At 35.0% G+C, this 27,734-nt stretch overlaps 1 protein-coding gene across 1 annotated transcript in view; it reads left to right on the top strand.

Annotated features, from left to right (window-relative positions):
- Positions 1 to 27,734, top strand: part of DGKB (diacylglycerol kinase, beta 90kDa) — an 873,198-nt gene that overhangs the window by 316,181 nt on the left and 529,283 nt on the right. Inside the window, exons 13-16 of the mRNA XM_010862153.1 lie at positions 3,346 to 3,381; positions 12,857 to 12,973; positions 21,879 to 21,952; positions 25,471 to 25,545. Coding sequence (XP_010860455.1) covers positions 3,346 to 3,381; positions 12,857 to 12,973; positions 21,879 to 21,952; positions 25,471 to 25,545 — 302 coding nt within the window. The remainder of the gene's footprint in view (positions 1 to 3,345; positions 3,382 to 12,856; positions 12,974 to 21,878; positions 21,953 to 25,470; positions 25,546 to 27,734) is intronic.

The raw sequence follows: 27,734 nt of genomic DNA, 5'->3' as shown, positions 1-27,734 counted from the left end.
GATGTACTCTGCATACAAGTTAAATAAACAGGGTGACAATATACAGCCTTGACGTACTCCTTTTCCTATTTGGAACCAGTCTGTTGTTCCATGTCCAGTTCTAACTGTTGCTTCCTGACCTGCATACAAATTTCTCAAGAGGCAGATCAGGTGGTCTGGTATTCCCATCTCTTTCAGAATTTTCCATAGTTTATTGTGATCCACACAGTCAGAGGCTTTGGCATAGTCAATAAAGCAGAAATAGATGCTTTTTCTGGAACTCTCTTGCTTTTTCGATGATCCAGCAGATGTTGGCAATTTGATCTCTGGTTCCTCGGCCTTTTCTAAAACCAGCTTGAACATCAGGAAGTTCATGGTTCACATATTGCTGAAGCCTGACTTGGAGGAGAGATCTCTAGTCTTTCCCATTCTATTTTTTTCTCTATTTCTTTGCATTGTTCACTTAGGAACACTTTCTTACCTCTCCTTGCTATTCTTTGGAACTCCGCATTCATATGGGTGTATCTTTCCTTTTCTCATTTGCCTTTCACTTCTCTTCTTTACTCAGCTATTTGCAAGGCCTCCTCAGACAACATTTTGCCTTTTGCATTTATTTTTCTTGAGGATGGTTTTGATTACTACTTCCTTTGCAGTGTTACAAACCTCCATCCATACTTCTTCAGGCACTCTGTCTATCACATCTAATCCCGTGAATCTATTTGTCACTTCCACTATTTAATAGTAAGGATTTGATTTAGGTCATAACTGAATGGCCTAGTGGTTTTCCCTAACTTCTTCAATTTAAGTCTGAATTTTGCAATAAGGAGTTCATGATCTGAGCCACAGTCAGCTCCCAGTCCAGTTTTTGCTTGTCCATCTTGGCTGCAAAGAATATCATCAGTCTGATTTTGGTATTGACCATCTGATGATGTCCATGTGTAGTGACTGCTGGTTGAGCATCTTTATTTGATTTCTTGAGAGTCTCTGGAGACTCTCTCAGGTCAATGCCATAGAATAGGATAAGCCACTTAATCTGGATTTAAGGAGATCACACATTTGTATATTGTAATAAAGATAGAAGAGCTACATCTGTGTCTTTAAATGTTTATTTAGATCTAAACTTCAACCAAGAAGTAAGAAAGGTAGAGGGCTGACAAAATGCTCTGAACTGGCCCAAACAGAAGCTAACACACACAATTTCCCTACCTCCAATTGCCCTGGGTTGTTATATTGAGTGACTTGGACTCAGAAGTCAAGCGTATTACCAACACCAGAAGCTTTCAATGAAAGTTCTATCAAACCTGTTGTCAATACATCTGAGAAACAGCATCGGTGGCCCCCAGAGGCTTCTCCTGTTAATGGGATAGTTGTCCCAAGTTCATCTTCCCAGACTCCATAACTTTTTTTGATGAAAATCTGTTGCTATAGTAATTTATACTTACAGTCTGGAAATATATTCCAGTGTTGTATTGTTGTTGTTATTGTTGTTCAGTCGCTAAGTCATGTCCAACTGTTTGCAACCCATGGACTGCAGCACAACAGGCCTCCCTGTCCCCTACCATCTCTCAGAGTTTGCCCAAGTTCATGTCCATTGAATTGGTGATGCTATCCAAAAAAGTCCTTGTCTCCTTTTGCCTTCAATCTTTCCCAGAATCAGGGTCTTTTCCAGTGAGTCGGCTCTCCAGATTAGGTGTCCAAATCATTGGAGCTTCAGCTTCAGCATCAGTCTTTCCAGTGAATATTCAGGGTTGATTTCTTTTGGGACTGACTGATTCGATTGCCTTGCTTTCCAAGGGACTCTCAAAAGTCTTCTCCAGCACCACAATTTGAAAGCATCCATTCTTTGGTGCTCAACCTTCTTTATGGTCCAACTCTTCCCTCCATACATGACTACTGGAAAGACCATAGCTTTGACCGTATGGACATTTGTTGGCAAAGTGGTCTTTGCTTTTTAATACACTGTGTAGGTTTGTCATGGCCTTCCTTCCAAGAAGCAAGCATCTTATAATTTCATGGATGCCATCAGTGTCCACAGTGATTTTGGAGCCCAAGAAGAGAAAATCTGTCACTGCTTCCAACTTTTCCCCTTCTATTTGCCATGAAATGATGCCCCATGATCTTATTTTTTTTAAATGTTGAATTTATGCCAGCTTTTTCACTCTCCTCCTTCACAGTATAAAATGGCAAAAAGTTTTATTCCTGAACACTAATTTCCTCTAGGGCTGTCTTACACTTGTTTTGTTCTGCTCTTGGATGTGTTGGATCCTTCTGGAAGGATCCAGTAGCCACGAACCTCTCATGTAGCTATTTATTCTTCTGGGTTTTACTTCCTTTCTGGTGTTCAGCTGGGTAAGGGAATAAACTAGTATCTGAACTCTCAGCTCTTTTGTTCTCATTTTGGGAGTTCTCCTCACATGGCTTGGTACAGGAGAGGAAACTCAAATATTCTGAGTGTTCTCTTCTTTCTAGAGATACAGTGTCTAAGAACTAGCTTCCTATCAACCTTTCCTACTCCTGCTTGAACCAAAGAAAATATTTATCTAGTATGATGAGTGTAATTTATCACCTGTTCATCCAGATTTTTGTTTTATGGTATAAAGTCCCATAGGCCACAGCTTTTTGGAATTTGGTAAATGAATCTCTGTTTCTTGCCAGAAAAAATAAAACAAAACAAACAAACAAACAAACAAAATTCCCCATGTGACTCAGAAAAGAACAGGTAGTGGGTAATTGAAGATATACTGTCACAAAGACTGGTTTCAGTGTATTTAACTTAATCTTTTAATAATTATTCTCAAGGAAAATTTTTCTACTTATTTCATTATATTTTGAATTCTTACTGCTATTAATGGAATATGTACTTTTTATTTCCAGAATATCACGTTAATTCAACTCCATAAGCTTTATCTACATCAAAAAGAAGATGAGTGTTTTTGAGATAGGATTGAGAGTTGGACTGGAAAGTGAAATAGTGGGCTGGTAAATGGGCAAGTGAAAAAGTTAGTAAGAATGGTTTATGAATGATAATGGAACTTGGAGATGAGGTCTCATTCCAAAATATGAGTGTAATATATCACTGTTATTATAGAGAGGTCTGTGAAATTGACCAAATGTTAGTCTACTTTAAACATATGAAATTGTATTTTGAATGAGTAACTCTATAACATGATCTCTTCTGCTTTAGAATGATCTTTATTTCATGAAGAGATCTTTGCTTATTAAAGAAAGTAAGAAGAAAAATTATGATAAAGAAATGCACTTGTAATGTACTCAATTATTTCATAGGTGTGTAGTGATATAATTTTCATTGGTATTTGCTTTCAGTATGACTTTTTTTCAGCTTTAATATGAACTTCTCTTTTTCAGCAGACTCTGCCCACTTCAGGAGTTTCAGCCCCTGAGGTGCGTAAGCAAAAAGGTTTTCACACTTACAATTATAGGTCATTATCCATCCGTATTGTTATAAAGACCATTTTGGGCTGTAAGAGTGACATAGTAATGTTAATTTGTATGTTTTATTTTGTCTCATATTCTTATATTTGGAATTGGGATCTTTGTATTAATATTTTCATGTTGGGATAGACTTGAAGCCTGTACCATCTACCTTCGTGACAGGCATTAGGGAAACAAGAAGTTATGTGGCACAGAATAAGCAGGATAAAATAACAGTGACTTTGCAGAGTTTTGACCCGTGTGTAAGAATAGCGTTATTCCTATTTGTCACATTTAAACTTTGCAGAAAACCCAAACAGTTCACTAGTGTAAGCCCTTAAAATGTAGCTTGCAGTGATGGTAAATCGAGAAACTCTTGTTCACATTGAAGTGCCTATCACTTTTAAAAGAGTACATCTACATTAATCACTTAGCATAAAACATTGCATAGGAAGTCATAGGAATACAATAAGTCATTAAATAAATGACTTTGATTTTGAAAATAAATGTAAGCATTGCCACAGCATTTATTTTCAGTAAAGTGTTAACTTTACCTTCAAATTAATGAAGTAAAGCCTCTACATTTTTCTCTGATGATACCCCATTCAGTTGCTATTACCTCTAAAGCATATGCTCAGATGGTATTTTTTCACTTAAAATTATAATTTGAATCTGCTTGCTTAGAATATATTATTCATGATATCTAAATACTATATGAGTCTGATTTATTTTCAGTTCAGTTCAGTTCAGTCGCTTAGTCGTGTCCGACTCTTTGCGACCCCACGGACCACAGCAAACAAGGCCTCCCTGCCCATCACCAACTCCCAGAGTCCACCCAAACTCATGTCCATTGAGTTGGTGATGCCATCTAGCCATCTCATCCTCTCTCATCCCCTTCTCCTCCTGCCCTCAATCTTTCCCAGCATCAGGGTCTTTTCAAATGAGTCAGCTCTTTGCATCAGGTGGCCAAAGTATTAGAGTTTCAGCTTCAACATCAGTCCTTCCAATGAATATTCAGGACTGATCTCCTTTAGGATGGACTGATTGGATCTCCTTGCAGTCCAAGGGACTTTCAATAGTCTTCTCCAACACCACTTACAAGATAGATAATTGCACAAATAGTAATAATCTCTCTCTCTTCTGCTCTAAAGTATTTTCTAATCAGTGTAGACTGCCTCATTACATTTTTAAAAATTTCCTTTTATAACTACAGACATACCTAAAATATACTAGTAGCTATGATTCATATATAATGTTTCTACTCTGAGAGATATTAAACTATTTTGGTATTCTTTAAGTCAGCTGATACCATTATTATTATAATTATTCTAAAGTAGACATGTTAAATTACACTCAGGTAACATAGGTATTAGAAAAGTTTATTATTTAGGCTAATTTTTTTAATGTCAGAGAATTAACTTTATGGTTAAGATAATTGAGTTTATTTTTGCCCCATCATAGCTCATTAGATAATTAACTGCAAATTAAAAAATTTTTTCTTTAGACTTGTTAATCTCAAAAGCTCTCCCATATTTAGTCATGTGATTTGTACACTATAAATAAAATTAATAGACCAAAATTGCTGTTTCCAAAACATGATTTTTTTTATTTGTCATTGTTTTCTGCTATGAAGTTTTAAAAAGTCTTCCTATACTGAATATATATATATATATATATGAAGCTATATTGGTTTTGTGTGTGCATATATGTAAATGTATATTTATTGGCTAAACTTTTCACTTGGGAGCAAGAGCTTTTCTTTGTGGATACATCTATTATTTAGAAGTGGCATAGACCCTTTCTTGCATACATCATAGCCTTATTGCCCACAATAAGTTTCAATTATCAATTGTTTCAAAGTATAACAAAAGCATACCTTATTTTGTGAAAAGATATCTGTTTATTAAGAAAATACTTTCAATTGTTTAAAAGTATAAGAAAAACTCACAGACATCTACAAATCAATTTCAGTGTAAAAACCTCTCACTTTTTATTACTAATTCTCAAATCTTTTATAGACATTGCGTCCAGGCCAACTTGACTGATCTTCCTACACCCACCCACACATACCCACCCACCCACGCACACACACACACGTATCTTGTTTTCTGTACCTTTCCAAAGGATGTAAGTAATTTTTCATAACACCTTATTGTATACTCAAAACTCATTAGTTTGAGTGATAATTAAATTACACAATTCAAAATATAAGATAAATTCTACTTAGAACTTGCATAAACAGATACATAGAAATTACTAAGTTAAGCTTTTAACTCACCTGATAGAACGAGATAATGACTATGAAAATACAAGAGAGCTACTTATAGGTTTTTAATCTTCAGTTTTCCATGGCCATCAATTATTACGGTTTATCAAGGGAATGGAGAGTGAGTGGTGTTGAGGTCTATACACTGGGACCTAATTTTCTAGTGGCACAGCCATAGCTAGTAAACAGCCCAAATGATTTTGGCATGGACTTTCCCATTCCTAAATTTCATTTCTTCTAATCAGAATTTCTTGAACAGAAATCTTCTAATCTTTCACACTTAACATTCAGTATGAAATTATGCTAGACGAGAATACTCATTATCATGTGTGATATATGATCCATAGGGCTGTGGATCAAGGTATAAATTTTACCTTCAGGCTGAGTTGGTGAGTAGCACCTTAATCCTTATGTTAAGACTAGGATTGATTCTGTCTCAGTTGTTTTCCTCTGTCTTCCTACAAAAGACTCAGATTATCACACTGAGTTATGGTGACATCTGGAAAAATAAATAAAATACTGTAAAGTAAATAAAGTACTTCTTCACAAGCCCCATCTTTACAAAAAAACCTACCTGAGTTAATGATAAAATGTAGCCTTTTTTTTTTTTTTTTTTTACTATTTTAAAAATTACTGTCATTTACTGAGTGCCTAATTAATGCTAGTACTTTATCTGCTTTTTCTCAATTTATCATCACTTGAAACTTCCCATTTTATAGATGAATTACTGGATGGCTTAGAGAGGTAAACAACTTACTTGCCCAAGTCCTTACAGAGACAAAGCTCGAATACAGCCTCCAAGCCCACGTTTTTGCCTTTGTACAAAATATTTTTTGCTTTTTGAATAAGTATTTATTTAACTAATTAAAAAGAAATGGAAATCTCTATATCATTTGTCATAGCTGTGCTTAAAACTATATAAAATATTTCTAAAAATATCAAGACTACTTTGCTACTCAGCTGTGTTTCCCTGCAACTTCTAAGGATTTCTAGTAGATTTTGAGCCTTCACCATGATTGAAATGATTTAATGTTTCTCAGCAGGAACATGTTTAAATCTTGTAATAAGGTTGTGATAATTAAAGGTGCAGCTTTGCAACTGTTATTAAGTTGCTTTCTTGGAGTTTGTAACTTGTCTAAATCCTGGTGAACATGGTAACACTCCTGCTTCAGGGAGATATTTTACATTGTGTTCCTCGAGTTAAAATGTTAGAGTGTCAGGGAAATGCTTAGGGCCTAGCTCCAGTAGCAGAACGGGCTAAGGCACCACTTGGGCAAGTGATGCAGTAGCAGAGAAAGCAGGTTGTGAGATTCCAGTAAAGGATACTGTTGGCAGGCAAGCAAAACTCGCCCCCACCCTTTGTGGCTTTTGTACCAATCAAGGCGCTTTGCCACTGCCTGTCTCTCATGCTGAGATTGGACAAAGAGAAGAAAATCCTGTGCTTGAGGTAATCATCACTTGCTGCTTGTCGTCTGTGAGTGATCGATAACAGCAGGCTTAAGTATTGTGGTAAACATCTCTTTTGTGAAAGCACTTTTCAGCAACTTACAAACACTCTACTTCTGAGAACCAGCATGAGACAGAAAAAGACTTTTTTTAGAGCACATATTTTAAAGTGACGTCTTTTTATTTCATTTATCGCATCTTTCTGTCTTCTGTGGATTGTCTTTTCATCTTTTCTTCTCTGTTTATGATGACGGTGATTATTTTGGAATCCTAATAGAACATATTGCCCAGTTAGTGGAGTCTAAGGATCACAAGACACTGAATTCTATGTTTTAAATGTCTGCATAGCAAACACAAATGGTTGATATTTGAAAATGCTGAAATATCGATAACTGTATTTTATATTTTGTAGTTATATGTTCTATGTTCTTTCATTTTTTTGGTTAAAGCAGCTCTTTTCAGTGTTTGAATAATTCCTATTGATTGAAGCAATAATTTTCCAACTCTTTATATCTAGGATAATTTATCTGGCAGGACAAAATTTACCTTAATTATAACTAATTTAGTTTGTGATTTAGAGCCCCAAAACATAAAAAAAAAAAAAAAATCTGAAGGTGAAGTGATAAGTACTGCCCCATATTATCACAGAGCACTTTTATCCTGAATAAAGATGCAAAATAATGCTGGCAAGCTCTTCCTGAAATTTTTCTATAACTTTAGCATTGGAAGTAACATTCTTAGATATCATAATAGAACTTGGCCAGTCAGGGAAAATCAACCCCCAACATGGGCCAGTGACATTTTGGTGGACATCAGATTTTTCAAAGATGTAATTGCTTGACCCTTCCTGTGGCTCATATAGAATTGAAAAGAAGTAAAGATTTTCTTAGTGGAAATAGGGAAAAGGATTCAACTACTCTCCTGTTATCCTATGCTGCTTAAGTAAAATATAGTGAATAGCTCAGAGAGACTTCCATACAATTTGGAAGTAAACATGAAACAAATTAGTATAATACAAAGAAAACCATGAAAAAATATTAGATGGTTTATGAGTCTTTCCTGTTTTTAAATTGTCAGTCTGATTAATTCTAGAAATTCCAACCACTAAGCATATTTCCATTAAACAAAGAAACCACTTTATTCTTGGTGTGTGTGTGTATTTGAATAAATATGTTTTATTATCTAGATGATGAGTTGACTGAAGTTTTTTCATAATCTGTGATATACCTCTTATGATTCTAGACTTTAAAAATAAAGTTTTAACAATTGAAAAGTCAATTTAGGGTTTTTAAATTTTTTTTTTTAATTTTACTATTGCTACTAGAAAGCATTAGATTTGTCTAGTCTGCAGTTTTCTTAGAGGGATGACCCCCCTAGAAAGAAATGAAATCACTTAAACAAGTGCTTTCTGCCAGCTAGAGTTTCAGGATTTCCCCCAGCTATACACTTTTTTTATTGTTTTGTTGCTAAGTCATGCCCAGCTCTTTTGGGATCCCATGGACTGTAGCCAACTAGGCTCCTCTCTCCATGGGATTTCCCAGGCAAGAATACTGGAATGGGTTGCCATTTCCTCTTCCAGGGGATCTTCCTAACCCATGGATAAAATATGCCCAGCATTGCCAGGTGTATTCTTTACTGCTAAGCCACCAGGGAAGCCCAGCTCTATGGGCTAAGAATAAAATATTATTAATTGATAATTTGGTAATTCTTTACAGACATATACTCACTTGTTTTAAATGCCCAGAATTACATTTATAAATAGTCTGGATGCAAATACTGAGTTTCATTGTGACTAATCAACTTAAATTTTATTTAGATCTTATAACTCAAGCATTTGGGAATTTAATGCTAAATAACAATATTGGATTACAAGGCAGAATATACGATATATAAATGATAACTTTCACAGTGTAGATTTTTATAAAACACTGTTACCACATTTTATTTACCTGAATGTTAGAACTCAGGAAAAAAAATCCCCACACCCACCAAGTATTAATTGCTTGAACTCAGCGCACCATGCTATGGATTTTCAAATGTAGGTTGCTGAGCTTTACTCATTTATAAGTATGCCTACTATAATTAGTTAACTTTTTCATATATATGTATTTGAAAATATAACAAGCATTTTACATAATGGTGATATTAAAGAGCACCCTAATGGAAAAGCTATACCTATTTTACATTATTCACTATAACTTTCATTTATTTAGCACATGCACTAGGACTGTTGGTTGGTTGGTTGGTTGTTTTTTACAGCCCTCTCCAAAAAGTTGATGAGTATTCAGACTGTTCGGTTATAATCAATAAAAGTTTGCAGGCCTATAGAAGAGGTTTTGTTAGGAGGATTCCGTATGGGTTTACAGAAATTAATTTACGGTAACTTACCTGTGAGTTAGGAAGTTCGACTACTGAATAGTTTCTTGAAGTTCTTTTCAGTTCATGAAATTTGTTGAATATTTCATTTTGCTGCTTTCGTGTTTTCAAAAACAGCTCAGCTCTGTATTCTAAAATGCTTTCCCTTAATTTATATTACATTTTAAACCAATATCTAAATTGAGTTTCTGTAAAGAGCCACAACTGTGAAGGAATAATACGGAGTAAATGCTGCAGTTTGTTAAGATTGATTTGTTTAGAGATAGAACAAACGTCTCAGGTTTAATATTTTATGGCATGTTAACATAATTGTGGAGAATGGCACCCCACTCCAGTACTCTTGCCTGGAAAATCCCATGGATGCAGGAGCCTGGTGGGCTGCAGTCTGTGGGGGTCGCTAAGAGTCGGACACGACTGAGCGACTTCACTTTCACTTTTCACTTTCATGCGTTGGAGAAGGAAATGGCAACCCAGTCCAGTATTCTTGCCTACAGAATCTCAGGGATGGGGGAGCCTGGTGGGCTGCCGTCTATGGGGTCGCACAGAGTTGGACACGACGGAAGCAACTTAGCAGCAATGTAGGCACAACATTAGAACTTTATATATTTTCTTTTAAGTCATATACAACTTTGAGAAATAGGTATTGCTGACTCCATTTGAGTAAGACTCAATTCTCTAAGGCTACATAGTATTTAAGTAGCGGAGATGGATTCCACTTGGGATTTCTGACTCCAAATCTCATCCTATAATTCACTCATTTATTCATTATACTCTTAACTATCTGTGGACAAAATGTAAGTTACATGCTTAGAAAGAATGATCTGTTCCTTAAAATACCCATATCTTTGCCAGAAATTCTGCTTATATGAATATATATCAGTTTCCAAAGAATTTGAATTTCAGGAATCCTATTGCACAAGCCATTTTTATCTACACAAAAATATATTCAGTGCACCATGAAATTGCAAGGACTATAAAAGGGCTATGCTGATTAGCATTTATTTTGGTCCAAGAAGTTTTCTGTTCCATTTGGCCTTAATATATATAAAAAGAGCTTTACTTTTAATTCCACTTAAAAATATTTTCCTAAATGACAGTAATTGAGAAGTAATTGACAAAATACATGCAAATATAGGAACAGAAACATATATATGTATCTGAATATATTACAGAGAATACATGGCACTCAGACCTTTAAGCACACATAGGAGACATTGCTAATTGATCAGGACCATTTTTCATATCAAGCTTAGACATGCCTTAGGAATTCTTCTCAACACAATATTTCAGGCACTTTAAATTGCTTGATTTTTTGAATGTTAAGACTGATTTATTTCTGCATTCATTTATAGTGATTTTATCAGGCATTGATCTAGGATTCAATGTGAAACAGTTAAGCAAAGTCATTTCTCTATGGAGCTTTGATTAAAGTGTAGGAAGACCAGTATTCAATAGATAACATTTTAAACTATAAAAAAAGTATGCATACACACAAACATATAAAGGAACAGAGTATAATGTTTGACCAGGAGCAAGAAGAGCTGTCCAGCAGAGTGCAGAATGGATGTAAGAGCCCTGTATTAAGGCACAATTGTTGTGATCAAGAAACAAAGATGGGGTTGGTGTAGCTGGAGTGCAATAATAAGGGATGAGTGTGGCTGTTACATAGAGAATTACCTGGAGGGAGACAAAATGGAAAGTGATTGACTCATTAAGGTGATGGCCACAATAATTAAGGCAAATAAGATAATGGGGGCTTAAAACATGTAATGATAGATGTGATGAATCATCATCCAGTTTGGGATTTATTTTTAAGGTGGATAGGGAGAAACTTTTAATTAGTTTTTATTGTTTCAGGATTCATATGCATTCTAGATACTTATATGGACAGAGAGAAAGGGCATTTATTTATAGGAATTAAGCTCCTGGGGAAAATCTGAACAGTGTTGACATAAAAAATAGTTACAACCTAAAAGCTCAGGGTTATGTTTTATTTGGTGGGAATTTTTAGGACTTAAGCCCAAGAGACAACATTTCAAGTAACCCTGAGAGAACTGCTCTGAGGATGTGGGGGCAGGAGTCAGGATATATAGAAATTTGCAACAGAAGGCAGGTATTATGAACATCAAAAATATTTTTGTGAATTAAAACCAGATATCTCAAGTTAAGAAATTTGAAGCTTTTTCTGTATGGGATGATGCAAGAATCTGGACACTGAAATGATTTCATATGCATCTCAGCTATCTAAGAACAGTATCCTGCATTTTTTTCACACTCTGAGTTCCTCAGTGCTCACCATACAGAGTGGCTGCAGCAAGGTGGTATTGTTCTTCCTGGTTGCCCTTAGGGGTCAGAAATCCACATTTAGAGGGATGAAATTGCTGATCTCTGTGATATCGTTGTTTACTGATATGGCAAGAATATTCCTTTTCTTAACAGGGAATATAAACTTAGTGTTCATTATCAAATTGAAGTCAAAAGCCTTGGGTGCAAATGAAGTTACCTAGGGAGTGTGTGTACACAGTGAAGATGAGAGACCCAAGGGAAAGGTAGAGGGTTAAATGTTGAGATTATAAGGCTGGAGGAGGAATAACAGAAAAGACTTAGGGAGAAGTTAGTAAAGTAAGAGGAGAGCTAAGAAAAGTGTTCTGGAACCCAGTTGAACCAAATTTTCTAGAAGAAAAGGTAAATTCTGTCAAATGCTGCTTAAAAATTGATAAGTTGAAGACTGATCAACAAGTGCAGCAAATGAGCAGGTCACTGGTGATTTGAATAAAACGTGATTTGGTGCATTAGTGGTGATAAAAGTTTATTAGATTGGGTTGAAAAGAGTGAGAGGAGAAGAAATAGAAACAGGAAGAAGACAACTATGAAAATGTTTTCTGTTATGGTGAATAAAAGTGTTAGCTGGGAAGGAGTGTGTGTTTTAAGTTTTATGTCACTCTTGATAATTAATAGTAGTTTAAGGGTCTATTTTCAATATTGCATTTATTTATAAGCATTAAATTTAGTGCTCAGTACAAATTTCTTTACAGACCTGTAGTATTATCTGTACCATTTTTTATGAAAATGATTAGCTTTAGTAGTCCTTAAGAACTTTTAACAGAGTCATAGTTGGGCACCTATGATAATATGTTTTGGTTTTCTTTCACAACCTTTCTTTAACTGATATCATGGTCATGCATCTATCATATATTTTGAGCCAGTAGAAAGCATCTGGTTTCATATTATTCATTAGAAACCCCAAATTAGGAAGCTGGGTCCAAGTTAGTAGCCATGAGATTCTTCTCTATGTTGCCTTTGTAGTAAAGCAATTAAATATTTTCAATATTTTGATAAAAGATTTTTTCCTAACAGGAAAGACAAGCGACAGTGAAAAGGGAAAAGGGTAGTTCCCAGCAGTCAAACAAAGTGACCGACAAGAACAAAATGCAAAGAGCTAACTCTGTTACTGTGGATGGACAAGGCCTGCAGGTAGGATTTTTTTAATCCAAATTTTCATAGCTTTCATATTTGTTACTTTGGTGCTCTTAGAAGGGCATATGTCCAGCTATCAACAGATTTATTTAATGTGAAAATTTGTTCAGTAGATAATTTTAGAAACATTTTTATTTAATTTATCAAGATGTCAGTTTTATAGTTGATTGAGAAAGTGACATTCTGATTAGGTTAATCATTTATGCCCTTGTCTTCATTTAAACTCAAATTTATAAGAGATCTTTTGTCAATCTGAAGCTTTTGCAAATTATTATTAAATATACACATTTGTTATATATGTATGCATTATTTATTTACAAGCATACTTTCTCCCTATATATATTATTCTATCTATTTGGAAGTCATTTTGACTGAAAAAATGTTTTCAGAAAATAACAAAATGACCTCTTCTGTGTGGAATTTTTTTTCAAATCAATAATAAAAATAAAGAATCCGTTATAATTTATCCATATCTTCCAGTGTTTTAAGTTGACATTGAAACTGCATATGTGTATCTAGTTTAACACAGGTAACTCAAAATCATGTTCTTAGTCCTTTAAAAATCTCTGAGTTACCCCTAGGGGTCCCTGACATCAAGAGAAACATTTCTTACCATCTATATTTGAAATGTTTAATACTAATTAATTGATTAATAATTGACTGTGCCGTGTCTTCGTTGCTGTGCGCTGGCTTTCTCTAGTTATAGAGAATAGGGGCATCTCCTTCTCGTGGTGCTCTGGTTTCTCATTGTGGTGGCTTCACTTGTTGCAGAGCACAGGCTCTAGTTACTCAGGCTTCAGCAGTCGTAGTATGCGGGCTCAGTAGTTCTGGCCCCCTGAGCTCAGTTGCTCCATGGCACGTGGAATCTTCCTGGACCAGGAATTGAACCTGTGTCCCTTTCAAACATGAACACACTCAAAGAACTTGGCTTAATCTATGGATTAAGTTTTTGTTGTTGTTTTGTTTTCTGAAGTCATTTTTGTTTTGTTTTCCTATCTGTATGTTTCTCTCTTCCAATTTCTAATTCTTTTCCTTAAGAATATGCTGCAGTTTTCACGTGCTCCAAGAAAATTTACCAACCTCTTACCACGCAAAGATATAGTATGTTACATACCTCAATTCAATATATATTATTTTATATTGTTTTCACTTATTATTTTATCTGTGGTTCTATGGGTTATGTCTTTTATGTCCTTCGTTTGCAAGGACAGTTGAGATCACATGGTAGTTGCATAAATGCTTTCTTTTTCATTTTTTGAGTGTCTCACTGAAAACAATAATTATTGCTTACATGTTGATAATCCGATTACTGATTTTTTGTCATAATAAAACATATTGTGAATAGAAAATTGTTTATGAATCATTAAATTCAAATGTAAAAAGAGGAAATTCTGAGAGAGAAAATTATTTACATTGGTTAGAGAGTATAGAAGTTAATTATCAAAAGAGGAAATCAATCTCTACACATTTTTAAAGGCATACTTGTGTGTTAAGCAATCTCATTGGAAGTCCCAAATATAAAATTTATCCACAATTATGGTAGCAAAAACTTTAAGTTTAGTGATCCTGTGAAATTTTTAGTGAAAAAAAATCAACATTTGTAGTTTTAATAGGTCAATTGATGATACTGGTTAGTTTAAATCTTTAGTTACTCTGGGTTCCTGCAATGAAAATAACAAAAGGAAACCTAATTTTGAAATTTAAATATTTTTCACACATTTTAAAATTCAAATATATTTCACACAAATATATTTCACAACATACTTCCAACATACATAGATGGGAAACATGCATCATTTGTTAAACAGGCTATGCTAGCCACTGTGATAATATTTTATGAACATTAACTGATTCTTCTCAATGATGTCTGAGATAATTATGAATTCTTAAGTCTCCAACATATAATAAATATTATTATTACCACTTTAAAACTGAATACATTGATGTTCTAAAGTAAAATTATTCCTAGGGCCTCTCAGTTAGTGAGGTGAGAATGAAGGCCATCAGACTCAGAGTTTGTGTTACAGTCCTGAGATCCCTGTTCCTTTGGTTAACAAATTTTAACAGGTCTAGAAATGCTAAATTTCTGACCTCCTTGCTCTTCCATGTACTACTTTTGCAAATTTTGAAACAAAAATTTGAAAGTGCTAGAATTATAACTGCTTTAGTCTCTTTCTTAATATTTCTATAGTTACACCTGTCTTTACTCAAACATCAAAACCAGGACTTTAAACTGACGTAGCAATATAAGATGTATTTTCTTTTTTATTCTAAAGGATGTAAAATTTTCAATCTTATTATAACTAAATCATATAAAAAATAGATGATTAACTTTCTCTGTGTATGTGTTTCCTTTTTCTAACCAGATAATAACTTTATAGTTCTCTTTGACATATAAAATTGTCAGGTAAATTTGTTGGTTAGCAAAGGGAAGGCATCAGCTCTTATAACACATCAGTAAGTAAATACTGTTTTATGAATATTAAGTGATCCTTCTCAATGATGTCTGAGATAATTATGAATTCTTAAGTCTCCAACATATAATAAATATTATTATTACCACTTTAAAAATGAATACATTGATGTTCTAAAGTAAAATTATTCCTAGGGCCTCTCAGTTAGTGAGGTGAGAATGAAGGCCATCAGAAAATGAAGGCTATTTAATTTTTATCTTAAAAATATTTGTACATAATCACTTCACTTTCACTTTCACATGCAGTCTCTTTCACCTCAGCAGAATGGACTACAATATGATGCACATATGTATTCACATAATTTGGGAGAAAATATTTAAAAAGTAGACAATAAATTATTGGATAGCTATTTCATACAAAATAGAAAAATATTTTTTGTTGTGGTAATCCATTTTAAAATAATAAAATGCTTATTCTTTGTCACAAAATTTAAAAATATCTTCCAGAAAATTAATTTTCTGCAAGTTATAAAAATATATATCACCGAAAAGCATTGAGTTGCAGCCCGGTTTGCATATAACTCAGTGACAGAAGAGATCTACATGGCTTATAGACTATTAATCACAGTTAAGCACATTCATCTTACTTCTTTCCAGCTAACCAGCATAATGATCAGGATTATTATTTCTAATTAGAGGAAGTAATAGATCATGTATAACCTTAGGATGAGTCTCATTAATTAACCCGAGTCCTAGGGGACTTCAAATAGAGGTGGTTAGGCACTCCGTCTTTGTCATCGCTCACACCATAGGTTTACATTTAATACGTATGATCAAATGTAACTGAAATGTGCAAGCGATGTGAAAATACAGATGATTAGCTACATGAGAACAAACAATTAGAAAAACAGAACAGTTGTTCAAACTGTATTATGCTGATGTTACCTTGTCCCTAAATATTCGAGAAAAATTTCCGAATGTGTCACTTACAAACCAAAAAGTCTACAGTGTGTAATACTCTTAGCAAAAAATAAAGAGGAACCTTTATAATGAAATATCTAAAAGTGAACTAGTGTTGTCCCCACCACAACTGCTTTTCTCTTTCCCTACCATTTTTATTATTTACAATTATCTCATTCTTATAATTCCCCAAACTGTAAACCACACATGCATATATGCACTACACAGAAATGTAGAGCATGGGTATCAAATTTATTCTTTTTCTTTGATTATGTGTATATGTATGTCCACTTTGGGATCCTCAGGCTTACTGATTCTGATAATCAGCTCTTCATTGTCATTTTAAGTCTCTTAAGTCCGGAATTCCTATTCTATATTTTGGGTATTATAACAACCCCTAAAATGAGTTCTGGTCTCCATATATATAAAATGTGCTCGGTTATAAATGAAAATATGGAACTGAATAAGATAAGATGTGTCAGGGCTGAGAACTGGCGTTGTCGATAATTTATGTAAGATAGGGAGATTGGTCTCATTAAGAAGTGAAGAGTAGGGGCATTGCCAAGAACTTTGGCCCATGGCACTGAATGATGGAGCTGCCATTGACTGAGATGGAGAGGGTCTGGATAAATAAAATTTGTAGTAAAATATCTGATGCTGTTCAGTATCCAAATAGAAGTGTTGACTGGGCAGACAGATATGTGAATCTAGAATTCAGGGGTGAGAGTAGATATGAATTTGGGACAGAAAGGTATATTGATTGCACTTAATACCATCGCATATGAATTCGCTAAAGAGAGAGCATATGTCCAGAGAATGGTTGAACTGGGATCCCAAACCAGTCTGACCCTAAAGCCATATTCTAAAGTGTTTGCAATATATAATTGAAACTGCTCCTTTATATGAGTAAATGCAATCTTGAGTGATTTATTTTTATAGAGGAGAATCCAGTATGAACTGTTTCCTACTGCAGGTAGTGCCTTCACACCTAATTTAGAACCATTCTGCAGGATTTCAAGTATCACACTTGCGATAAAATATTCCTGAACACTTTCCCCCAGCATCAGTGTTTTCTTTGCTATACTGTATTACCCATTCCCAATGTTTTTTTGTTTTTTTTTTAAGACTGCTTTGAGAAGGATTCCATAGACATACCTCAAGCACAAGAGTGGTGTGATGGGAAGCTGAGAACGGGTTCAGGGTTCTTTTACACATCAGACAGAGTAATTTGCTTTTCATCTATTTTATATATCATTCCACTTGGAGAAGGAAATGGCAACCCACTCCAGCGTTCTTGCCTGGAGAATCCCAGGGACGGGGGAGCCTGGTGGGCTGCCGTCTATGGGGTCGCACGGAGTCGGACACGACTGAAGCAACTTAGCAGCAGCAGCCACTTGAAATTATTTCAAGTGCTATATAGATATTTACTTCCAAAGTCAAGGAGTTGGGAAGATCCCCTGAAGTACGAAATGGCTGACCACTCTGGTATTTTTTTCCTAGAAAACTCCATGGACAGAGGAGCCTGGCAGGCTACAGTCCATGGCATCACAAAGAGTCAGACATGACTGAGCACACACACAGGCACAACAGAATTTTTAAAATATTTGTATTTTTGTCTTACTCTTTCCCATCCCACTAAAATCTATAACAAAATGCATATGAGATTTTAGGATGACAGTAAATCAGTTTTCAAAGTAATTCTTTTATATTTTATTTCAGAGTTATTATATAAAAGTAAAAATTCAGAATGTGTCCTGTTAAAGACTACATTAGGTACAATTCAAAAGACAATTAGTGAACTTGAATGTAAAATTTATGCATTAGTGCTATCTAATCTTCAGATTTCATTTTAGTTTCATCAGTTGTCTCAATAATGCTTTTATAACAAAAGAAACTAGTTCAGAATCATGGTAGCTTCTTGATTTTTATGGTTGTGTTATGTTTATAGAAGAGAATGTTCTCATATGTAGGCAATCCTAAAAGCCCGGGGTTCTTTTACTAAGGATGAAGAGAAATATGAGAATTAATTTACAAATTAGAGTCTCTGTCACTAAGATGCGGCTTCGTTGTTGTCGGTCAGCCGCTCAGTTACATCTGACTGTTTACGACCCCATGGAGTTTAGCACACCAGGCTTCCCTGTCCTTCACCATCTCCCAGAGCTTGCTGCTTCTTACTTCAGGACTATAAGTGAACACAGTAGTTGTTTGTTTTTAACACACCAGACTTGAAAATGGCTATGTGGTACTGTAGGTCTTTGGCTCTCAAATCTAAAAACACTGTCTTTGGTCTCCTGGCACCCAAATTTAGTGTGCTAGACGTTATAGTAACAAAGTTTAGCAGAATTCTGAAGCTTTTTGAATGAGCATTGAAAAAGATGCTGATTTGCCTGAAACCATCACATTTCATACATAAATACCACCATTGTTAAATGATCCCATAATACCAGAATTTCTGTGGTTCTGATAGGGAATCGCATATTGCTCCTTCAGTGGAAGTTATGTTAGGTCAGGTGACTTATCTGTTAGAATAATTGTCAAATAGGCACTATTCTGTAGTCTCTGATAACTTACAAATAAATATTGAAGTGTTTAATGTTTTATTTTTATATAGTATTATTTTACAAGTCTAATTTATGGTAAGGGGCTATGTAAGGAAAAGTTTGATAACTTGGTTTTATTTCTGTTCTTCCATTTGTTCGGTACTTAACTTTTGTGACTTGTAGAGTATCATCGTTATCCTAAATTCTTTATTTAGATTCTCTCATATTTTTAAATCCATTTGACATAATTATCCATCTACTGACTCCTAAAAATGACATCTAGGTTTTTGTATCTTGAGATCCTCGGCAGACTGTATTGGAGCCTCCCTAGTGGCTCAGTAGTAAAGAACCCACCTGCCAGTGGAGGAGATATGAGTTTGATCCCTGGGTGGGGAAGATACAGTGGATAAGGAAATGACAACCCGCTTACCTGAGAAATCCCATAGACAGAAGAGCCAGGCAGGCTATAGTCCATGGGGTCACAAAAGTGTTGGATACAACTTAGTGACTAAACAACAGACTATACTATATTCTGGTGGGATCTTCGTAATACTGTTTCCTCAGAACACAATTTTCTGTAGCATGATACCGACCTTTTTTGATAAATCATAATATGTCTTTCAACATTTCAATTAATAAACCTTTCTGAAATACATTCCAGGATATATTTTCAAGTGATAGAAAATTTGCCCAAATAAATGTAATGTAATCTCATGTAATGGTAAGCTGAAGGTTGAATTTTGAGATGATCACCCTAACTTAGTATTTGGGTTCATGCTATGTTTTCCTAAATTTTTTTATTTATCTTGAGAATGCCACTTCCATTTAAAAATAAGGACAATTTAAATTAAGTTAAAAAATCAACTAAGATCCACATGTTACTTTTTTTTTTAAACTTTACATAATTGTATTAGTTTTGCCAAATATCAAAATGAATCCACCACAGGTATACATGTGTTCCCCATCCTGAACCCTCCTCCCTCCTCCCTCCCCATACCATCCCTCTGGGTCGTCCCAGTGCACTAGCCCCAAGCATCCAGTATCGTGCCTCGAACCTGGACTGGCATCTCGTTTCATACATGATATTTTACATGTTTCAATGCCATTCTCCCAAATCTGTTACTTTTTTGCATGTGAAAATGTTAGGAGTTCCATCTGATTTGTAATAGAGTGAGAAGTAAAGGAGACTGAATACTGGTTGTCAGAGGTGTGTTTGGTGTTCAGCTTTTAATGAAGGAGAGAGGAAGACACACTGCAAGTTTGTAACACAATGGCTTAACCTCGGAGGCACCTTCTGTACAGTAATAATTGAGCTCATGGAGTTCAGGGGAGAAGAGCTGGGAAGTTACTCCAGGTTCAGCTCATCCATCTCATCTCCCAACTGAAAGAGAGACTAATCAGAAACAAAATCTGTGTGCCCTCTTTACAAAGGGAAGTAAAACTGAGTCAGAAAAAATAGCTTGTGAGAAGAACAAGTTAAATACGAGTAGAAGAACTGTGAATGTTTTATTCAACCTCCTCATACCATCTGAAGATGTCACCAATTTCTCAGTGCCTATAATCATTAGAAAAATGGCATTTCACAAGAATTAGAAGAAAATAGATCGGTAGGATATTTTAACATATTATTTAACAAGCAAAAGGAAAAATATGATATAATGAAATGGTTGTTTTTAATCTCCTCAATGAATATTTCAGGTACTTTCTAAGGGAAAAATACCAGAGCAATAAAGGATATTTTGAATCTACTTTCAAAAAGTAGACTGATCTAAAACCTTTCAACTTAATATTTATTTAGAGAATTATGTTAGTTTCATGTTTTATTATTAAAATATTATCATCAAACTATATTTAAATGGGAATTTTATAGTCATACGTTGAATAGAAATACTTTTATTTAAAAGAGCTTATCTCTTAACATTGAACTTGAACAAAATACAAATGTTCTTTGCCACTCTATCAGAAGATGATTTCTCCCCCTCATCAATGAAATGGTATTACCTTACCTGCTTTATTTCTGGTGATACTTTTCATTGCTAAATATATATTTATTTGTTTGTTTTTCATGTTTCTCTCCCAGATTATAAGCTCCACTAGGACAGGCACTTTTTTGGATTAAATCGAGTATATAATGATGAAAAGTGCATGGCATATAGGGACTCAGTCAATTTAATGAATTCCTGTTTAGCAAGTAGCCTGGATTAACTGGCATTCTGCTTCTCAAGTAGGAAAAGAAAGCATTGAGGAATTTGCTGTGCAGATGGGGACTCAGGCTGAAAGTGGCCCCAAACGATCTATTTAGAGTCTCGTTCACAAGTCGTTGGGAAGATGGATTCCAAATGTGCTACAAAGCTCTGGAGTAGGGATCATTTCTAAAATGGCTCTAATTTGAGCTCTTTCTTTCCTAACTTTCTTCCCCACTATATTCTGCTTTATTCTAGGTGGTTTATTTAGTGTCCCACAATTGGATCTATTGTTTTCATCTCATAGCTACTGAGAGGTTATTCTCTTTTCATATTATACCTGCCTTACCCTCTGCCCCTGTTCCTAGTGGAGTGGGTATTCCTGTTGATACATATGGAGACAAAGCACAGGATTTAACTAGGTTATTAAATAGATCTAGTATCTATTATCTATCTGTGCTGTTTATCTCCTCATTACAGGACAAATGAACCATATTCTTGAATTTTTTAATTGGAATGTCATAAAGCCCGGTAGGCTGCAGTCCATGCGGTCGTTCTGAGTCGGACAGGACTGAGCGACTTCACTTTCACTTTTCACCTTCATGCATTGGAGAAGGAAATGGCAACCCACTCCAGTATCCTTGCCTGGAGAATACCAGGGACAGGGGAGCCTGGTGCGCTGTTGTCTATGGGGTCGCACAGAGTTGGACACGACTGAAGTGACTTAGCAGTAAAGTAGAAATAACAAGGAGTTCTCTTTATATCTAATGTAAATAATTTGTCCACATATTCAACTTTTCTTCTAGATCACTCCAGTTCCTGGTACTCATCCACTTTTAGTTTTTGTGAACCCCAAAAGTGGTGGGAAGCAAGGAGAACGGTACGTTTTTAAAAATCAGCTTTATTTACTGATTTTTTAAAAAATCAGCTTTATTACTATGTCATATACATGTGAAAAGAGAAACTAAATTTATGGTATAAAAACATTTAAAACTATTATCCTTCATGGTTCAGTAATTTTAATGTGAAATAAATGGTGCTGTCATATCTGTGTAACAATGTATATTGGTATAATCTCTCCCTGTTTTACAGTGAAATTTTAATATAGTAATGGCCATTTGTAGAGATTTTATTATCATATCTCAGATATCTGAATTCTCTCCACCCTCCCTATGACTTCCCTAGCCATTAACAAAGAGCTTTACATATAGCACAGCCCATAAATACGGTTGGATGAAAATTGGTTCTCTAGATGATCAACAGGTGACTTCAGGTAAATCATCACTCAGTAGTAAGGAACAGAATTCATCACCTGCCCAGTAGTAAGAAACAGAATTTACATTCAGCTTCTAGACAAAATATATTTTAATGATTATCTGCATGTGTGTTTGGAGAACATGATGACATATACACTGGAGAAGAATAGTATATTTATTCATAATAATAATGAACTGCATTACGTATTGTCTCAGTATTCTTGTGGACACTATTTTTTTTCCTTTTTGTAAAATTAATGATTAAATTCTAATAATTACTAAAGATATGAAAGTTGCCACACCGAAGAGTAAATCTTATGTCATCCTAAGGATGACATAACAGAAATTTAGTTGTTACCTGTTACCTTAATAATTTCTAGAAATTTTTACTGATCCCAGCTAAAAAATGAGCAATCAGATAAAAGCACTCACACAAACACTATGATAATAAAATAGAAATTTCTATTGTGGTTTTACCAAATAATGAAGTTGAAATGTTTCTATGAATAATGGAATTTTGAAAAGTAATTTCCTTTCCTATCATTTAACTTTCCAACTTTATTTCAGTTAAATGAACAATGGTCATTTTCCATTCAATAAAATATTATTTCTGCTTAAAAAGTGTTCCCTTATCATGATACATATATATTTTAAACTCTGCTAAATATGATAGAAATTATTTTAAATAACTAGTGGCTTGTTGATATAAAGTGTTTATAATGTTTTACTAAAGAGACTAGTTGCCTTACTTTTAGACACATGAAATAGTAAATGATGATGATAAAATCATTTCTTCCTTTACTACTCATAGTTTGTTTGTTGTTTATGTTATAGATATCTTGAAAAGAAGCACACTCTTCACAAAGCAATAGATGAGGCTAAAATTCATATGTGAAATTAGAAACAGAGTATAAAGTGAAAAGAATTTTCAAATGGAAAAATCCCCCTCAAATTAAAATAACGTTAATCATGCCAAATGACCCTTAAATGAAATATCTTTCTCTCTCTTCTCCCAGTAGTTAAAACTAATTCCTTAAAAAATATAGATAGATACACTGAAATTATCAATAAATTAAATTTAATGGGGCAAGAAGGATATTTGAGTTCTCCTGTATGCACACTCACGTTTTGTCCTTTATGCACTAACAAGGACCATTTAAAGTCAAAAGAACTGTAAATATGTTTAAAGGAGATCTATTATGTGTGTGATCATAAATTGTCCTGAATGCATAGGAGCCATCTTTCACAAATAATGGGATTCTATTCAGGTTTTTCTTTTCAAAATATGTTTCTTCCCTGGTGGATTAGATGCTAAAGAATCCACCTGCAATGCAGGAGACCTGTGTTCGATTTCTGGATTTGGAAGATCTCCTGGAGGAGAGCATGGCAACCCATTCCAGTATTCTTGCATGGAGAATCCCCATGGACAGAGGAACCTAGGCAGGCTACAGTCCATGGGTTCACAAAGAGTCAGACATGACTGAGCGACTAAGCACACAGCACAGCATTCAGGGTTTTCCTTTCAAAATATGTAGATTTTCTTCTTTGATGTATTAGGTAAACAGGAAAAGGTCACAGAAATAAATGTTCACACATAGGTAGTTTCCCATACCCATCAACAGTTGTGGAAGTGCTCACACATCATTTAGATGGCAACACTTGAGAGAATCTAGTCTCTGCTAGAAACTGGGGATGAGACAGAAGATACAGTCCTACAGGAAGGCAGACACATAAATAGATTTTCTATAATAACCCCAAGGTAGAAGTTAAGAGTGTTTAAAATAAAGGTGCCATGGAAGTTCAGAGGAAAACAGTGATTGTCTCTGAAGACTCAAAAGTCTAGCTTTTGAGTTGGTTCTAAGTGGGTATTAGACAGGTAAAAGAAGAAAAAAGACATAATTGTGGATGGGTGTGCTGTTTTGGTAAGGAGCCAGAAGATATTCTTTGGGGTTGAAATTTAAGAGGAAGAAGGAGAAAGATGAGAAAATATAATAAAATATTGTATAAGTTTCCTGACTGGCAGTGATTTTTCTTCTTGAAAACAGCATGACTGTACTTAAGTAGCAGTACAGAAGAAGGCTGGATAGGCAAGACTTTCACAGATCTGGTGAGAGAACTTGAAAGCCTGAAGTAAGGCATGAGATAGAATAACCAGGTATGGTAGACATTACTCAGTTAGAAGGTACAGGATTGTCCTCTGTTTCAGGTGCTGGGGAAAAAGAGGTCCCGAGATGACTAAAATCATTCTTAAGACACTGGGTGGTATCATTATTCCAGATCTAGAATGCAAGGGTATTGCTCAAGGAAGTGGGACGATATAAACAGATATTTGAAGATTTCTATCAGTAAATGTGTCTGTGTATGTGCAAGTCGTTCAGTCATGTCCAACTCTTTGTGACCCCATGGATTATACAGTTCATGGAATTCTCCAGGCCAGAATACTGGAGTGGGTAGCCTTTCCCTTCTACAGGGGATCTTCCCAACTCAGGAATCAAACTGGGGTCTTCTGCATTGCAGGTGGATTCTTTACCAACTGAGCTATCAAGGAAGCCCTATCAGTAAACATGAGATGGATGCATTAAGATATATAGTAATATTTTCACTATTTTCACATGTATGTAAAAACTAATTTTAAAAACTAAATATATTTCTTTACATGTGATATTTTGCCTCAGAATTCTGATATGGGATGTGTGTATACTTAGAAACATTTCTATTGCATTGGTTATACAATGATTAATTTATTTCAGAAAAAAATGAATTGTTTGATATGTTCCTGGTGAAATAGTTTAGCAAATTTTGTGAGCTAGCTCATCAAGCTGATTGTTTATGTGAAGTAATTAAGCAAATGGGATCATAGTCTTCACTAACATACATACAAAGTGTCCAAAACCATTATATATACGGGATAAATAACTTTCATTTCTGTTAGGGTGGTCCAATTTGTAAATTACACAAGGATCTATTAAGAAAAGATATTTAATTTTATCCCTGTATTTTAAAGTATTTATTTGAAAGCTTATTAGATAAATAATATGCAAAAGCAGGATAGAGAATGTTCCAAATCAATGTGCATTTTAGAATAAAAACTTGGAGGTATCACTAAATTTAATTTTTTTCTTCTATGTTTTCACCTTTATAGAATTTACAGAAAATTCCAATACCTACTAAATCCTCGTCAGGTTTACAGTCTTGCTGGAAATGGACCAATGCCAGGGTAAGTCTAAATATATTATTACCATTAACTTATTTAATACTAATTAATTAAATAAGCAGGCTGACAAGCCTGGAAGTAATGTTATTCAAATACAGCAGCCAGATTAGCATAGATAACAACATTGAATATCAACTACATAAGAGTAACTAGTGCAGATGCTGTTTTTCAAAATGACCTGTTTCAATCAGATTTTCCTCCTTTTAAAAATATTGTGAAGTAATTCTCATACTATGCAAATGTTAATAATAATAATAATTGTACCACAAACATACACATATATTAGCTGGATGCTGAAATAACTAAACCATCTATTGGTTGGAAGTGCTGCTTTCCTTTCCTTTCTTTATTAAATATAAGATATAGATCTACTACAGAAGAAAAAATGCTGGTTAACAAAGACTGGAAATCATAATGTGATTTTTCCATTTACTACCTACAAAATCCAATAACTATCACTGTCTTATAAGATACTTTGTAATAGGCAAGATGTAATGAAATACAATTATTTTTCAACAGATACCATATACTTTTGATGTCATCACTATGCACTGAAATAAATCATTATTAGTTTGACCTGTTTAACTAATTAATGTCATCTTTCACTGATCTGATTTCTGTCTGTCAACATGATAGGAAACATTAAACCAGATGAAGTAGAAAAAAGGTCTATAAACAAAGTTTTTTTTTGAAAAATATGTCAGTATGATCAAAGTAAGTCTTCTAGGTTATTCTCAGAAATGAGAAAGCAAATGTTAAAGTTATCTTTTAAATGCTCAGAATAAAATGTACACCATCAAATCTTCTGTTAGATAAATGAAACTATATGCAATTAATTAGCACAGGCTCCCACACTTATACTCATCTTTTTCTTCCCTCCCTGCTACCTGTTGTCCAGGGCCAGTTTCAAATGCTGAGCAGTGATGGGTGGAACCACCTTGCTGTAGAAGGCAGGCTCCCCATAGGAATTTAGTTCAGAACACTGCCTTTGTCAAACTCCAGTAGAGGATCATGATCAGATTATTGACTAACTCAGCCACATGCAGTAAGTTCCAGCCTTGTCAAAGACAAGCAAAAGTAAAGCCTTGATATTAACACAGATGCTCAACCAGGGTGCCTCTTTTTCTTGTTCTTTAATATTCTCTGCACTTCAAAAAAATAGCTCTTACTCTGCTGGGGCTTCCCAGGTGGCGCTAGAGGTAAAGAAACTGTGTGCCAGTGCAGGAGCCATAAGAGATGTGGGTTCCATCCCTGGGTTGGGAAGATCCCCTGGAGGAGGGCATGGCAACCCACTCCAGTATTCTTGCCTGGAGAATTTCATGAAAAGAGAAGCCTGGCAGGCTACAGTCTGTAGTGTCACAGAGACTTGGACATGACTGAAGCGACTTATTCAGCACTCACTGCAGGATTAAGGAACTGTGCTTTAAGAAGTTGAGCTACTCCAAGACCTCTGTAGCTCCACTAGACCAAGTAAACCTAGGATTTGCTTGTAATTTATAGTTAAACTAATTGTCTGCTGACTCTGGTAATTGTAAACCTCATCATTTAACTTCCCTGTGTTGTCATCATCTTCTCCATGAAATGCAATAATAGTACCAGCATCATAGGATCGTTATGAAGTAAATTTGGGATGATTCCCATGAAGCATATAAAATCGTACTTACTACATAATATGTCCCTGATGAATTTTGTTATCAGTATCATTTGTAGTAATGTTAATTAATAACATAATCACTATGTTGCTGCTGCTATTGCTAAGTCACTTCAGTCGTGTCCGATTCTGTGCGACCCCATAGATGGCAGCCCACCAGGCTCCCCCATCCCTGGGATTCCCCAGGCAAGAACACTGGAGTGGGTTGCCATTTCCTTTTCCAATGCATGAAAGCGAAAGTGAAGTCGCTCAGTCGTGTCTGACTCTATCGACCCCATGGACTGCAGCCTACCAGGCTCCTCCATCCATGGGATTTTCTAGGCAAAAGTACTGGAGTGGGGTGCCATTGTAGCTCTATGTAAATATACTGTAGTAACGTCGGACACGACTGAGCGACTTCCCTTTCACTTTTCACTTTCATGCATTGGAGAAGGAAATGGCAACCCACTCCAGTGTTCTTGCCTGGAGAATCCCAGGGACTGGGGAGCCTGGTGGGCTGCCGTCTGTGGGGTCGCACAGAGTCAGACACAACTGAAGTGAC

The sequence above is a fragment of the Bison bison genome, unplaced genomic scaffold, assembly GCF_000754665.1.
Source record: "Bison bison bison isolate TAMUID 2011002044 unplaced genomic scaffold, Bison_UMD1.0 scf7180017864479, whole genome shotgun sequence".
Classification (NCBI taxonomy): domain Eukaryota; kingdom Metazoa; phylum Chordata; class Mammalia; order Artiodactyla; family Bovidae; genus Bison; species Bison bison.
The sequence above is the reverse complement of the archived record's forward strand: the minus strand, read 5'-3'. Positions and strand labels throughout refer to the sequence as shown.